We start from the raw sequence: 16481 nt of genomic DNA, 5'->3' as shown, positions 1-16481 counted from the left end.
GCATTTTACATTTTTTTAACATTCCATGTTTTCTACATGGACATCCAAGTTGAATAATTGTATACCATAGGTATATGAAAAATGTTTCTGTATACAGAAAATATGTTAGTTTTGTAAAATGTTTTTGTATTCATTTCAGACACTTCCACAATTGCAGAATTAGAACTCCGGAGTGCCGATGTTGTTTTTCTCCTTGATGGATCTGATGATATGAGAGCAAGTGAAAGACAAATTTTGGATTTTGTCAGAGATCTTGTCAAGCAAATACAAATTGGGCGAAGCAAAGTACAAGTTGCTTTGATTCAGTATAGCACAGAGCCCACTACGGATTTTTTCCTGAACACGCACTCACTGAAAGACGATGTCTTGAGTCATTTGGACAATGTAAAACTGAAAGGAGGGTTCACTGTGAACACAGGTGTTGCCCTTGATTATGTGAAGAACAATGTGTTCACTGCTTCATCTGGAAGCAGAGCCCAGCAGGGAGTCCCACAGATTCTGATTCTCTTAAGTGGGAGAAAGTCAGAAGATGATGTCTTAGGTCCTGTGGACAGACTGAGAAATGCTGGAATTGTCATTTTCAGTGTTGGAGTGAATGATGCAGATAGGCTGGAGATGAAGCAATTAGCACACAGTCCTGGAGCAGAGTATTTTATCAAGGAGATTTCTGACTTTCCTCTTGTGAGGGAACAGTTACTCTCAGGCATTGCATCTGACAAAGGCACTGTCAGACCTGTAGGTGAGTGAAAACAAGTATTAATTAATATGAATTAATGTTACTTTACTTTATATATAATATACTGTATATATACTGTGTATGTGTGTGTGTGTGTGTGTGTGTGTTAAAATCCTGTAAGCTGCATGTATATCAGTTGCATCAACAGTAATCATATTTTCTGTTGAGTTGTAAACTAACACAATTTACATCATTGTGGATTTTTCTAGGTTCAAGCTCCAATATGAGTAGAGATATTGTCTTTCTCATTGATGGATCTGATCATGTCAGGAGTCGATTCCCTGCTATACAGAAATTTGTTGCAAAAATTGTTGACAGCTTTGATCTGAACCAAGGAAAAGATAAAGTTGCTGTTGTACAGTATAGCAACAATGCTGAACTCAATTTCAATCTGAATACATACAACACAAAAGATGATGTTCTTAAGCACATCACAACCTTGATACCAAAAGGCGGAAGGCCTCAGTATATTGGAGCAGCACTTCAGTTTGTGAAGGATCGTGTCTTTGTTTCAAATGCTGGAGGTCGACATCATGAAGGTGCCAAGCAGATACTTGTGATATTGGCTGGTGGAAGATCTAGAGATTCTCCACGAGGCCCAGCAAATATGCTTAAGGCCGCAGGGGTTGTCACATTTGCAATTGGATCAAGAATGTCAAATTCAGCTGAGATGCAAGTCATGTCCTCTGACCCAAATTATGTTTACTCAGTCGCTGACTTTGTAAATCTCACTAGTATTCAACAAAGTTTGATGAGTCATCTTACTCAAGTGGGGGTTGAGGAGGAAACTAAAGCCGGTAAGAATTTAAATTATTTGAATAATTATTTAAATGAATCACCTTTCGGTGTTAATATATTTATAATGATTGTGATGATTAACATCATACAAATTGTATACATTTTCGTTAACAGAGCAAAGCGATGAAAAGGGACGAGATATTGTTTTTCTTTTGGATGGATCTGATAATACCAGAAATGGATTGTCATCAATTCAAGATTTCCTGTACAAAGTAATAGAAAGATTAAACATTGGACCAAATGAAGACAGAGTTGCTGTGATTCAGTTCAGCAATGTGGCAGTAGCTAATTTCTTTTTGAATTCATTCATGAGGAAGGAAGATGTCCTAACAGCTGTCAGAAGGCTCTCACACAAAGGTGGAAGACCTCTGAAAATGGGTGCAGCTCTAAAATACGTTAAAGAAAATGTATTCACAGCTGCCTCAGGGAGCAGATACACTGCAAATGTGCCACAAATTCTTGTTGTTTTAAGTAGTGCACCATCGAGTGACAGTGTGGATTTACCTGTTGCTTCTCTAAAAGAAAGCGGTGTCACAATATTAACCATTGGAACAAAAAATTCTGACCACAAGGAAATGGAGAAGATATCACATGCTCTGAATTACACTTTATCAATTTCTGAAGTAGCTGACCTTCCAAATATACAAGAGCAAGTTTTTGGTGCAATTACAGATGAAAAATTGAAAAATGAAATCATTGGTAAGAATAATTGCATGGATATCGTATACTACATGATTCAGTTCACACACAAGTACACAGCTTTTTCTAATACATGTTCAATTTACCATTTTTACCATGATCTCAGTGCATGTGTCCGCACTAACGCTCACTATTGGATATTGGTTATTTGTGTCGGTTACTCTGATACACAGAGTAGGCGTGGACGATACCATGTCCAAAATCACCAATATTGATACAGAGGCCAATATTGCCAAATTATTTGCCAAAATTTAAGCATTTCATTTTACTATCATTTATTAGAACTAATTAAAAAAATTGGCTATTTGTAAATGTAAAAAACAAGTGTGTAATGTGTGAATTATCTGAAATAATGAGGTGATCACTGTGCAGATGTACAAAAAAGAGTGTATGCTTTGTTTTTTTTCTAGTATCAACACTGAAAACAAGACTTAGTATCCTTACACCCATAAAGGCCCGGACACACCAAACTGACATTAAAAAAACTAGCAGCGACGAGGGGCGACCGTTGCATCGCCTCACCTCGCCTGTGTTTTGACTGTTGGCTTTGTGTGTCCTTAACGAAGACAGAGTGTGGATTAAACTGACTAGTTTTATATTTCTTCTTACGTAACGTAAAATGTATGGGCTTTGATTAATTCACGATATTGTTGGAAATATACTTGCTAATGGTGGCTGGTGGAGGTGCACACAATATCTACAAAGGACAGCTAATATTAAGATGGCCACTGCTGGGAAAATTACACCTCAAGTCGAGTCATTTTTACAATTTTTGGAAAGTTTAGTAACTATTTTTTAAATCCCAAAGGGAAAACCCATGCCACTGACAATAACTGGTAGGACGATGACTGATCAGGGTAGGACACAAATTGAACTGTATTTTAGTGTTTTTCACCAGGTTCAGGTCAGCTAGTGCCACATTGACAAAACAGTAGTTCCAGCAATAATGAAGTAAATGTTGTAAACCTTGACGTTAGCTTTCATCATTCTGACTTTTGAACAGAAAAGTTTGACACATGAACCTAAATATGTCTCAAATTCTATGTTCCCTAGTGGAGAGACAGCCAACAGGAAGGGATGTTGTGTTCTTGTTGGATGGATCTGATGGTACTAGAAGTGGATTCCCAGCTATGCGAGACTTTGTCCAAAGAGTAGTAGAGAAACTCAGTGTGGATGACAACAAAGATCGTGTCTCAGTGGTTCAGTACAGCAGAGATCCAGCTGTCCATTTCTATCTGAACACGTACACGACAAAAGGCGAGATCCTTGACACTGTCAGAGGTTTGAGGCACAAAGGCGGAAGACCACTCAACACTGGAGCAGCTCTCCAGTACCTGAGGGAAAATGTCTTCACGGCCTCTGCCGGAAGCAGGCGCCTGGAAGAAGTTCCACAAGTCCTGATATTGCTAAGTGGTGGAAGGTCTTCTGACAGTGTTGATGCACCAGCCTCTGCTCTCAAACAGCTGGGTGTCTTGACCTTTGCAATTGGAACCAGGAACTCTGATAGCAGAGAACTGCAGAAAATATCCCATGACGCCAATTCTGCTCTGTCTGTGTCTGAATTCACTGACCTTCCCCGTATCCTACAGCAACTTCAGTCCTCCGTGGAGGCTGTGGTTATTGACGTCACCCCCAGAATCACCAACTGTGCTTGGTATGTTAACAAGCATGGCTTCTTGCTGGCCTGAAAGGCTATCTGACTTGTTTCACCTACACTGAGGGAAATAAATTAAGTGTAATACCTGTTTAGCTTCATGTGTGCATTTAAATAGAGTGGTGGTGGTGTGCTTGCCCACTATTTAAAATTGAAGTAGGCTGTGCTACGTGCTTTCAAAAAATAGCCCACCACTTATGTGATTAGTTCACCAGCGTACTTTCTTCAAAGGTTTTTATTTTTTGTCTTCCTCTCTTTTCTCAGTTGACACTGCCAAAAAGGATATTGTATTCCTTCTGGATGGTTCTGATAGCACACGGAACGGCTTCCCTGCCATGCGTGATTTTGTGGAGAAAGTGGTGGAGAAACTCAATGTGGGAGAAAACAAAGACCGTGTCTCTGTAGTCCAGTACAGCAGAGATGCAGAGGTCCATTTCGATCTGAAAACATACACCACAAGCGAGGATATTTTGGATTCAGTCAGAGGACTGAGACACAGAGGTGGCAGACCCCTCAACACCGGGGCAGCCCTCCAATATGTCAGGGACAACGTCTTTACAGACTCCTCCGGGAGTAGGCGCCTGCAAGGTGTTCCACAGATGTTGATCCTGCTAAATGGTGGAAGATCTTTTGACAAAGTAGATACTCCAGCCTCTGCTCTCAAACAGCAGGGCATCTTTGTGATTGGCATTGGAACCAGGAACTCTGACAGTGGAGAGCTGCAGAAAATATCATATGACCCTAAATATGCTCTATCAGTGTCTGAGTTCACTGACCTCCCCAGTGTCCAAGAACAGCTCTCCTCTATAATGAGCACAGCGCTAATGAGGGCCACACCCATAACACCAACAATATCTGGTAAGAAAGTGACAGATTCTTACATTCCAAGATCAGGGTAGTACAGCAAATTGACCTGTATTAAAGTTTATTTCACTAAGCTCAGTTCAGCCTGTGCCAACTTGACAAACCTATTGTTCCAACATTAATAGAGTAAACTTTGTACACATTCGAGGTTAGCTTTCATCATCTGACTTTTGCACAGGAAAGTTTGACACATGAACCTAAATATGTCTCAAATTCTATGTTCCCTAGTGGAGAGACAGCCAACAGGAAGGGATGTTGTGTTCTTGTTGGATGGATCTGATGGTACTAGAAGTGGATTCCCAGCTATGCGAGACTTTGTCCAAAGAGTAGTAGAGAAACTCAGTGTGGATGACAACAAAGATCGTGTCTCAGTGGTTCAGTACAGCAGAGATCCAGCTGTCCAGTTCTATCTGAACACGTACACGACAAAAGGTGAGATCCTTGACACTGTCAGAGGTTTGAGGCACAAAGGCGGAATACCCCTCAACACTGGAGCAGCTCTCCAGTACCTGAGGGATAATGTCTTCACGGCCTCTGCCGGAAGCAGGCGCCTGGAAGAAGTTCCACAAGTCCTGATATTGCTAAGTGGTGGAAGGTCTTCTGACAGTGTTGATGCACCAGCCTCTGCTCTCAAACAGCTGGGTGTCTTGACCTTTGCAATTGGAACCAGGAACTCTGATAGCAGAGAACTGCAGAAAATATCCCATGACGCCAATTCTGCTCTGTCTGTGTCTGAATTCACTGACCTTCCCCGTATCCTACACCAACTTCAGTCCTCCGTGGAGGCTGTGGTTATTGACGTCACCCCAGAATCACCAACTGTGCTTGGTATGTTAACAAGCATGGCTTCTTGCTGGCCTGAAAGGCTATCTGACTTGTTTCACCTACACTGAGGGAAATAAATTAAGTGTAATACCTGTTTAGCTTCATGTGTGCATTTAAATAGAAGTGGTGGTGGTGTGCTTGCCAACTATTTAAAATTGAAGTAGGCTGTGCTACGTGCTTTCAAAAATAGCCCACCACTTTGTGATTAGTTCACCAGCGTACTTTCTTCAAAGGTTTTTATTTTTTGTCTTCCTCTCTTTTCTCAGTTGACACTGCCAAAAAGGATATTGTATTCCTTCTGGATGGTTCTGATAGCACACGGAACGGCTTCCCTGCCATGCGTGATTTTGTGGAGAAAGTGGTGGAGAAACTCAATGTGGGAGAAAACAAAGACCGTGTCTCTGTAGTCCAGTACAGCAGAGATGCAGAGGTCCATTTCGATCTGAAAACATACACCACAAGCGAGGATATTTTGGATTCAGTCAGAGGACTGAGACACAGAGGTGGCAGACCCCTCAACACCGGGGCAGCCCTCCAATATGTCAAGGACAACGTCTTTACAGACTCCTCCGGGAGCAGGCGCCTGGAAGGTGTTCGACAGATGTTGATCCTGCTAAATGGTGGAAGATCTTTTGACAAAGTAGATACTCCAGCCTCTGCTCTCAAACAGCAGGGCATCTTTGTGATTGGCATTGGAACCAGGAACTCTGACAGTGGAGAGCTGCAGAAAATATCATATGACCCTAAATATGCTCTATCAGTGTCCGAGTTCACTGACCTCCCCAGTGTCCAAGAACAGCTCTCCTCTATAATGAGCACAGCGCTAATGAGGGCCACACCCATAACACCAACAATATCTGGTAAGAAAGTGACAGATTCTTACATTCCAAGATCAGGGTAGTACGCAAATTGACCTGTATTAAAGTTTATTTCACTAAGCTCAGTTCAGCCTGTGCCAAATTGACAAACCTATTGTTCCAACATTAATAGAGTAAACTTTGTACACATTGAGGTTAGCTTTCATCATCTGACTTTTGCACAGGAAAGTTTGACACATGAACCTAAATATGTCTCAAATTCTATGTTCCCTAGTGGAGAGACAGCCAACAGGAAGGGATGTTGTGTTCTTGTTGGATGGATCTGATGGTACTAGAAGTGGATTCCCAGCTATGCGAGACTTTGTCCAAAGAGTAGTAGAGAAACTCAGTGTGGATGACAACAAAGATCGTGTCTCAGTGGTTCAGTACAGCAGAGATCCAGCTGTCCAGTTCTATCTGAACACGTACACGACAAAAGGCGAGATCCTTGACACTGTCAGAGGTTTGAGGCACAAAGGCGGAATACCCCTCAACACTGGAGCAGCTCTCCAGTACCTGAGGGATAATGTCTTCACGGCCTCTGCCGGAAGCAGGCGCCTGGAAGAAGTTCCACAAGTCCTGATATTGCTAAGTGGTGGAAGGTCTTCTGACAGTGTTGATGCACCAGCCTCTGCTCTCAAACAGCTGGGTGTCTTGACCTTTGCAATTGGAACCAGGAACTCTGATAGCAGAGAACTGCAGAAAATATCCCATGACGCCAATTCTGCTCTGTCTGTGTCTGAATTCACTGACCTTCCCCGTATCCTACAGCAACTTCAGTCCTCCGTGGAGGCTGTGGTTATTGACGTCACCCCAGAATCACCAACTGTGCTTGGTATGTTAACAAGCATGGCTTCTTGCTGGCCTGAAAGGCTATCTGACTTGTTTCACCTACACTGAGGGAAATAAATTAAGTGTAATACCTGTTTAGCTTCATGTGTGCATTTAAATAGAAGTGGTGGTGGTGTGCTTGCCCACTATTTAAAATTGAAGTAGGCTGTGCTACGTGCTTTCAAAAATAGCCCACCACTTTGTGATTAGTTCACCAGCGTACTTTCTTCAAAGGTTTTTATTTTTTGTCTTCCTCTCTTTTCTCAGTTGACACTGCCAAAAAGGATATTGTATTCCTTCTGGATGGTTCTGATAGCACACGGAACGGCTTCCCTGCCATGCGTGATTTTGTGGAGAAAGTGGTGGAGAAACTCAATGTGGGAGAAAACAAAGACCGTGTCTCTGTAGTCCAGTACAGCAGAGATGCAGAGGTCCATTTCGATCTGAAAACATACACCACAAGCGAGGATATTTTGGATTCAGTCAGAGGACTGAGACACAGAGGTGGCAGACCCCTCAACACCGGGGCAGCCCTCCAATATGTCAGGGACAACGTCTTTACAGACTCCTCCGGGAGTAGGCGCCTGCAAGGTGTTCCACAGATGTTGATCCTGCTAAATGGTGGAAGATCTTTTGACAAAGTAGATACTCCAGCCTCTGCTCTCAAACAGCAGGGCATCTTTGTGATTGGCATTGGAACCAGGAACTCTGACAGTGGAGAGCTGCAGAAAATATCATATGACCCTAAATACGCTCTATCAGTGTCTGAGTTCACTGACCTCCCCAGTGTCCAAGAACAGCTCTCCTCTATAATGAGCACAGCGCTAATGAGGGCCACACCCATAACACCAACAATATCTGGTAAGAAAGTGACAGATTCTTACATTCCAAGATCAGGGTAGTACACAAATTGACCTGTATTAAAGTTTGTTTCACTAAGCTCAGTTCAGCCTGTGCCACTTTGACAAACCTGTTGTTCCAGCATTAATAGAGTAAACTTTGTACACATCGAGGTTAGCTTTCATCATCTGACTTTTGCACAGGAAAGTTTGACACATGAACCTAAATATGTCTCAAATTCTATGTTCCCTAGTGGAGAGACAGCCAACAGGAAGGGATGTTGTGTTCTTGTTGGATGGATCTGATGGTACTAGAAGTGGATTCCCAGCTATGCGAGACTTTGTCCAAAAAGTAGTAGAGAAACTCAGTGTGGATGACAACAAAGATCGTGTCTCAGTGGTTCAGTACAGCAGAGATCCAGCTGTCCAGTTCTATCTGAACACGTACAAGACAAAAGGCGAGATCCTTGACACTGTCAGAGGTTTGAGGCACAAAGGCGGAAGACCCCTCAACACTGGAGCAGCTCTCCAGTACCTGAGGGATAATGTCTTCACGGCCTCTGCCGGAAGCAGGCGCCTGGAAGAAGTTCCACAAGTCCTGATATTGCTAAGTGGTGGAAGGTCTTCTGACAGTGTTGATGCACCAGCCTCTGCTCTCAAACAGCTGGGTGTCTTGACCTTTGCAATTGGAACCAGGAACTCTGATAGCAGAGAACTGCAGAAAATATCCCATGACGCCAATTCTGCTCTGTCTGTGTCTGAATTCACTGACCTTCCCCGTATCCTACAGCAACTTCAGTCCTCCGTGGAGGCTGTGGTTATTGACGTCACCCCAGAATCACCAACTGTGCTTGGTATGTTAACAAGCATGGCTTCTTGCTGGCCTGAAAGGCTATCTGACTTGTTTCACCTACACTGAGGGAAATAAATTAAGTGTAATACCTGTTTAGCTTCATGTGTGCATTTAAATAGAAGTGGTGGTGGTGTGCTTGCCAACTATTTAAAATTGAAGTAGGCTGTGCTACGTGCTTTCAAAAATAGCCCACCACTTTGTGATTAGTTCACCAGCGTACTTTCTTCAAAGGTTTTTATTTTTTGTCTTCCTCTCTTTTCTCAGTTGACACTGCCAAAAAGGATATTGTATTCCTTCTGGATGGTTCTGATAGCACACGGAACGGCTTCCCTGCCATGCGTGATTTTGTGGAGAAAGTGGTGGAGAAACTCAATGTGGGAGAAAACAAAGACCGTGTCTCTGTAGTCCAGTACAGCAGAGATGCAGAGGTCCATTTCGATCTGAAAACATACACCACAAGCGAGGATATTTTGGATTCAGTCAGAGGACTGAGACACAGAGGTGGCGGACCCCTAAACACCGGGGCAGCCCTCCAATATGTCAAGGACAACGTCTTTACAGACTCCTCCGGGAGCAGGCGCCTGGAAGGTGTTCGACAGATGTTGATCCTGCTAAATGGTGGAAGATCTTTTGACAAAGTAGATACTCCAGCCTCTGCTCTCAAACAGCAGGGCATCTTTGTGATTGGCATTGGAACCAGGAACTCTGACAGTGGAGAGCTGCAGAAAATATCATATGACCCTAAATATGCTCTATCAGTGTCCGAGTTCACTGACCTCCCCAGTGTCCAAGAACAGCTCTCCTCTATAATGAGCACAGCGCTAATGAGGGCCACACCCATAACACCAACAATATCTGGTAAGAAAGTGACAGATTCTTACATTCCAAGATCAGGGTAGTACGCAAATTGACCTGTATTAAAGTTTATTTCACTAAGCTCAGTTCAGCCTGTGCCAAATTGACAAACCTATTGTTCCAACATTAATAGAGTAAACTTTGTACACATTGAGGTTAGCTTTCATCATCTGACTTTTGCACAGGAAAGTTTGACACATGAACCTAAATATGTCTCAAATTCTATGTTCCCTAGTGGAGAGACAGCCAACAGGAAGGGATGTTGTGTTCTTGTTGGATGGATCTGATGGTACTAGAAGTGGATTCCCAGCTATGCGAGACTTTGTCCAAAGAGTAGTAGAGAAACTCAGTGTGGATGACAACAAAGATCGTGTCTCAGTGGTTCAGTACAGCAGAGATCCAGCTGTCCAGTTCTATCTGAACACGTACACGACAAAAGGCGAGATCCTTGACACTGTCAGAGGTTTGAGGCACAAAGGCGGAATACCCCTCAACACTGGAGCAGCTCTCCAGTACCTGAGGGATAATGTCTTCACGGCCTCTGCCGGAAGCAGGCGCCTGGAAGAAGTTCCACAAGTCCTGATATTGCTAAGTGGTGGAAGGTCTTCTGACAGTGTTGATGCACCAGCCTCTGCTCTCAAACAGCTGGGTGTCTTGACCTTTGCAATTGGAACCAGGAACTCTGATAGCAGAGAACTGCAGAAAATATCCCATGACGCCAATTCTGCTCTGTCTGTGTCTGAATTCACTGACCTTCCCCGTATCCTACAGCAACTTCAGTCCTCCGTGGAGGCTGTGGTTATTGACGTCACCCCAGAATCACCAACTGTGCTTGGTATGTTAACAAGCATGGCTTCTTGCTGGCCTGAAAGGCTATCTGACTTGTTTCACCTACACTGAGGGAAATAAATTAAGTGTAATACCTGTTTAGCTTCATGTGTGCATTTAAATAGAAGTGGTGGTGGTGTGCTTGCCCACTATTTAAAATTGAAGTAGGCTGTGCTACGTGCTTTCAAAAATAGCCCACCACTTTGTGATTAGTTCACCAGCGTACTTTCTTCAAAGGTTTTTATTTTTTGTCTTCCTCTCTTTTCTCAGTTGACACTGCCAAAAAGGATATTGTATTCCTTCTGGATGGTTCTGATAGCACACGGAACGGCTTCCCTGCCATGCGTGATTTTGTGGAGAAAGTGGTGGAGAAACTCAATGTGGGAGAAAACAAAGACCGTGTCTCTGTAGTCCAGTACAGCAGAGATGCAGAGGTCCATTTCGATCTGAAAACATACACCACAAGCGAGGATATTTTGGATTCAGTCAGAGGACTGAGACACAGAGGTGGCAGACCCCTCAACACCGGGGCAGCCCTCCAATATGTCAGGGACAACGTCTTTACAGACTCCTCCGGGAGTAGGCGCCTGCAAGGTGTTCCACAGATGTTGATCCTGCTAAATGGTGGAAGATCTTTTGACAAAGTAGATACTCCAGCCTCTGCTCTCAAACAGCAGGGCATCTTTGTGATTGGCATTGGAACCAGGAACTCTGACAGTGGAGAGCTGCAGAAAATATCATATGACCCTAAATACGCTCTATCAGTGTCTGAGTTCACTGACCTCCCCAGTGTCCAAGAACAGCTCTCCTCTATAATGAGCACAGCGCTAATGAGGGCCACACCCATAACACCAACAATATCTGGTAAGAAAGTGACAGATTCTTACATTCCAAGATCAGGGTAGTACACAAATTGACCTGTATTAAAGTTTATTTCACTAAGCTCAGTTCAGCCTGTGCCACTTTGACAAACCTGTTGTTCCAGCATTAATAGAGTAAACTTTGTACACATCGAGGTTAGCTTTCATCATCTGACTTTTGCACAGGAAAGTTTGACACATGAACCTAAATATGTCTCAAATTCTATGTTCCCTAGTGAAGAGACAGCCAACAGGAAGGGATGTTGTGTTCTTGTTGGATGGATCTGATGGTACTAGAAGTGGATTCCCAGCTATGCGAGACTTTGTCCAAAGAGTAGTAGAGAAACTCAGTGTGGATGACAACAAAGATCGTGTCTCAGTGGTTCAGTACAGCAGAGATCCAGCTGTCCAGTTCTATCTGAACACGTACAAGACAAAAGGCGAGATCCTTGACACTGTCAGAGGTTTGAGGCACAAAGGCGGAAGACCCCTCAACACTGGAGCAGCTCTCCAGTACCTGAGGGATAATGTCTTCACGGCCTCTGCCGGAAGCAGGCGCCTGGAAGAAGTTCCACAAGTCCTGATATTGCTAAGTGGTGGAAGGTCTTCTGACAGTGTTGATGCACCAGCCTCTGCTCTCAAACAGCTGGGTGTCTTGACCTTTGCAATTGGAAACAGGAACTCTGATAGCAGAGAACTGCAGAAAATATCCCATGATGCCAATTCTTCTATGTCTGTGTCTGAATTCACTGACCTTCCCCGTATCCTACAGCAACTTCAGTCCTCCGTGGAGGCTGTGGTTATTGACGTCTCCCCAGAATCAACAACTGTGCTTGGTATGTTAACAAGCATGGCTTCTTGCAGGCCTGAAAGGCTATCTGACTTGTTTCACCTACACTGAGGGAAATAAATTAAGTGTAATACCTGTTTAGCTTCATGTGTGCATTTAAATAGAGGTGGTGGTGGTGTGCTTGCCCACTATTTAAAATTGAAGTAGGCTGTGCTACGTGCTTTCAAAAAATAGCCCACCACTTTGTGATTAGTTCACCAGCGTACTTTCTTCAAAGGTTTTTATTTTTTGTCTTCCTCTCTTTTCTCAGTTGACACTGCCAAAAAGGATATTGTATTCCTTCTGGATGGTTCTGATAGCACACGGAACGGCTTCCCTGCCATGCGTGATTTTGTGGAGAAAGTGGTGGAGAAACTCAATGTGGGAGAAAACAAAGACCGTGTCTCTGTAGTCCAGTACAGCAGAGATGCAGAGGTCCATTTCGATCTGAAAACATACACCACAAGCGAGGATATTTTGGATTCAGTCAGAGGACTGAGACACAGAGGTGGCGGACCCCTAAACACCGGGGCAGCCCTCCAATATGTCAAGGGACAACGTCTTTACAGACTCCTCCGGGAGCAGGCGCCTGGAAGGTGTTCGACAGATGTTGATCCTGCTAAATGGTGGAAGATCTTTTGACAAAGTAGATACTCCAGCCTCTGCTCTCAAACAGCAGGGCATCTTTGTGATTGGCATTGGAACCAGGAACTCTGACAGTGGAGAGCTGCAGAAAATATCATATGACCCTAAATATGCTCTATCAGTGTCCGAGTTCACTGACCTCCCCAGTGTCCAAGAACAGCTCTCCTCTATAATGAGCACAGCGCTAATGAGGGCCACACCCATAACACCAACAATATCTGGTAAGAAAGTGACAGATTCTTACATTCCAAGATCAGGGTAGTACGCAAATTGACCTGTATTAAAGTTTATTTCACTAAGCTCAGTTCAGCCTGTGCCAATTGACAAACCTATTGTTCCAACATTAATAGAGTAAACTTTGTACACATTGAGGTTAGCTTTCATCATCTGACTTTTGCACAGGAAAGTTTGACACATGAACCTAAATATGTCTCAAATTCTATGTTCCCTAGTGGAGAGACAGCCAACAGGAAGGGATGTTGTGTTCTTGTTGGATGGATCTGATGGTACTAGAAGTGGATTCCCAGCTATGCGAGACTTTGTCCAAAGAGTAGTAGAGAAACTCAGTGTGGATGACAACAAAGATCGTGTCTCAGTGGTTCAGTACAGCAGAGATCCAGCTGTCCAGTTCTATCTGAACACGTACACGACAAAAGGCGAGATCCTTGACACTGTCAGAGGTTTGAGGCACAAAGGCGGAATACCCCTCAACACTGGAGCAGCTCTCCAGTACCTGAGGGATAATGTCTTCACGGCCTCTGCCGGAAGCAGGCGCCTGGAAGAAGTTCCACAAGTCCTGATATTGCTAAGTGGTGGAAGGTCTTCTGACAGTGTTGATGCACCAGCCTCTGCTCTCAAACAGCTGGGTGTCTTGACCTTTGCAATTGGAACCAGGAACTCTGATAGCAGAGAACTGCAGAAAATATCCCATGACGCCAATTCTGCTCTGTCTGTGTCTGAATTCACTGACCTTCCCCGTATCCTACAGCAACTTCAGTCCTCCGTGGAGGCTGTGGTTATTGACGTCACCCCAGAATCACCAACTGTGCTTGGTATGTTAACAAGCATGGCTTCTTGCTGGCCTGAAAGGCTATCTGACTTGTTTCACCTACACTGAGGGAAATAAATTAAGTGTAATACCTGTTTAGCTTCATGTGTGCATTTAAATAGAAGTGGTGGTGGTGTGCTTGCCCACTATTTAAAATTGAAGTAGGCTGTGCTACGTGCTTTCAAAAATAGCCCACCACTTTGTGATTAGTTCACCAGCGTACTTTCTTCAAAGGTTTTTATTTTTTGTCTTCCTCTCTTTTCTCAGTTGACACTGCCAAAAAGGATATTGTATTCCTTCTGGATGGTTCTGATAGCACACGGAACGGCTTCCCTGCCATGCGTGATTTTGTGGAGAAAGTGGTGGAGAAACTCAATGTGGGAGAAAACAAAGACCGTGTCTCTGTAGTCCAGTACAGCAGAGATGCAGAGGTCCATTTCGATCTGAAAACATACACCACAAGCGAGGATATTTTGGATTCAGTCAGAGGACTGAGACACAGAGGTGGCAGACCCCTCAACACTGGGGCAGCCCTCCAATATGTCAGGGACAACGTCTTTACAGACTCCTCCGGGAGTAGGCGCCTGCAAGGTGTTCCACAGATGTTGATCCTGCTAAATGGTGGAAGATCTTTTGACAAAGTAGATACTCCAGCCTCTGCTCTCAAACAGCAGGGCATCTTTGTGATTGGCATTGGAACCAGGAACTCTGACAGTGGAGAGCTGCAGAAAATATCATATGACCCTAAATACGCTCTATCAGTGTCTGAGTTCACTGACCTCCCCAGTGTCCAAGAACAGCTCTCCTCTATAATGAGCACAGCGCTAATGAGGGCCACACCCATAACACCAACAATATCTGGTAAGAAAGTGACAGATTCTTACATTCCAAGATCAGGGTAGTACACAAATTGACCTGTATTAAAGTTTGTTTCACTAAGCTCAGTTCAGCCTGTGCCACTTTGACAAACCTGTTGTTCCAGCATTAATAGAGTAAACTTTGTACACATCGAGGTTAGCTTTCATCATCTGACTTTTGCACAGGAAAGTTTGACACATGAACCTAAATATGTCTCAAATTCTATGTTCCCTAGTGGAGAGACAGCCAACAGGAAGGGATGTTGTGTTCTTGTTGGATGGATCTGATGGTACTAGAAGTGGATTCCCAGCTATGCGAGACTTTGTCCAAAGAGTAGTAGAGAAACTCAGTGTGGATGACAACAAAGATCGTGTCTCAGTGGTTCAGTACAGCAGAGATCCAGCTGTCCAGTTCTATCTGAACACGTACAAGACAAAAGGCGAGATCCTTGACACTGTCAGAGGTTTGAGGCACAAAGGCGGAAGACCCCTCAACACTGGAGCAGCTCTCCAGTACCTGAGGGATAATGTCTTCACGGCCTCTGCCGGAAGCAGGCGCCTGGAAGAAGTTCCACAAGTCCTGATATTGCTAAGTGGTGGAAGGTCTTCTGACAGTGTTGATGCACCAGCCTCTGCTCTCAAACAGCTGGGTGTCTTGACCTTTGCAATTGGAAACAGGAACTCTGATAGCAGAGAACTGCAGAAAATATCCCATGATGCCAATTCTTCTATGTCTGTGTCTGAATTCACTGACCTTCCCCGTATCCTACAGCAACTTCAGTCCTCCGTGGAGGCTGTGGTTATTGACGTCTCCCCAGAATCAACAACTGTGCTTGGTATGTTAACAAGCATGGCTTCTTGCAGGCCTGAAAGGCTATCTGACTTGTTTCACCTACACTGAGGGAAATAAATTAAGTGTAATACCTGTTTAGCTTCATGTGTGCATTTAAATAGAGGTGGTGGTGGTGTGCTTGCCCACTATTTAAAATTGAAGTAGGCTGTGCTACGTGCTTTCAAAAAATAGCCCACCACTTTGTGATTAGTTCACCAGCGTACTTTCTTCAAAGGTTTTTATTTTTTGTCTTCCTCTCTTTTCTCAGTTGACACTGCCAAAAAGGATATTGTATTCCTTCTGGATGGTTCTGATAGCACACGGAACGGCTTCCCTGCCATGCGTGATTTTGTGGAGAAAGTGGTGGAGAAACTCAATGTGGGAGAAAACAAAGACCGTGTCTCTGTAGTCCAGTACAGCAGAGATGCAGAGGTCCATTTCGATCTGAAAACATACACCACAAGCGAGGATATTTTGGATTCAGTCAGAGGACTGAGACACAGAGGTGGCGGACCCCTAAACACCGGGGCAGCCCTCCAATATGTCAAGGACAACGTCTTTACAGACTCCTCCGGGAGCAGGCGCCTGGAAGGTGTTCGACAGATGTTGATCCTGCTAAATGGTGGAAGATCTTTTGACAAAGTAGATACTCCAGCCTCTGCTCTCAAACAGCAGGGCATCTTTGTGATTGGCATTGGAACCAGGAACTCTGACAGTGGAGAGCTGCAGAAAATATCATATGACCCTAAATATGCTCTATCAGTGTCCTGA

General features: G+C 44.0%; 2 protein-coding genes across 2 annotated transcripts in view; both read left to right on the top strand.

Annotated features, from left to right (window-relative positions):
- LOC119500433 (collagen alpha-3(VI) chain-like) overlaps positions 1-3737 on the top strand; it is a 4586-nt gene extending 849 nt beyond the window's left edge. The window contains exons 2-6 of the mRNA XM_037790145.1: positions 140-739; positions 946-1533; positions 1649-1912; positions 3287-3627; positions 3729-3737. Coding sequence (XP_037646073.1) covers positions 140-739; positions 946-1533; positions 1649-1912; positions 3287-3627; positions 3729-3737 — 1802 coding nt within the window. The remainder of the gene's footprint in view (positions 1-139; positions 740-945; positions 1534-1648; positions 1913-3286; positions 3628-3728) is intronic.
- On the top strand, positions 3261-16481 carry LOC119500429 (collagen alpha-3(VI) chain-like). Its single transcript, XM_037790139.1, has 17 exons — positions 3261-3887; positions 4152-4745; positions 4980-5579; positions 5843-6436; positions 6669-7268; positions 7532-8125; positions 8358-8957; positions 9221-9814; positions 10047-10646; positions 10910-11503; positions 11736-12335; positions 12600-12744; positions 12914-13194; positions 13426-14025; positions 14289-14882; positions 15115-15714; positions 15979-16481. The coding sequence occupies exons 1-17, from the start codon at positions 3764-3766 to the stop codon at positions 16479-16481; spliced, it is 8817 nt and encodes a 2938-aa protein (XP_037646067.1). The 5' UTR covers positions 3261-3763.

This window comes from Sebastes umbrosus, chromosome 13 (assembly GCF_015220745.1).
Source record: "Sebastes umbrosus isolate fSebUmb1 chromosome 13, fSebUmb1.pri, whole genome shotgun sequence".
NCBI classification, from domain to species: domain Eukaryota; kingdom Metazoa; phylum Chordata; class Actinopteri; order Perciformes; family Sebastidae; genus Sebastes; species Sebastes umbrosus.
This window is presented reverse-complemented; position numbering and strand designations above follow the sequence as displayed.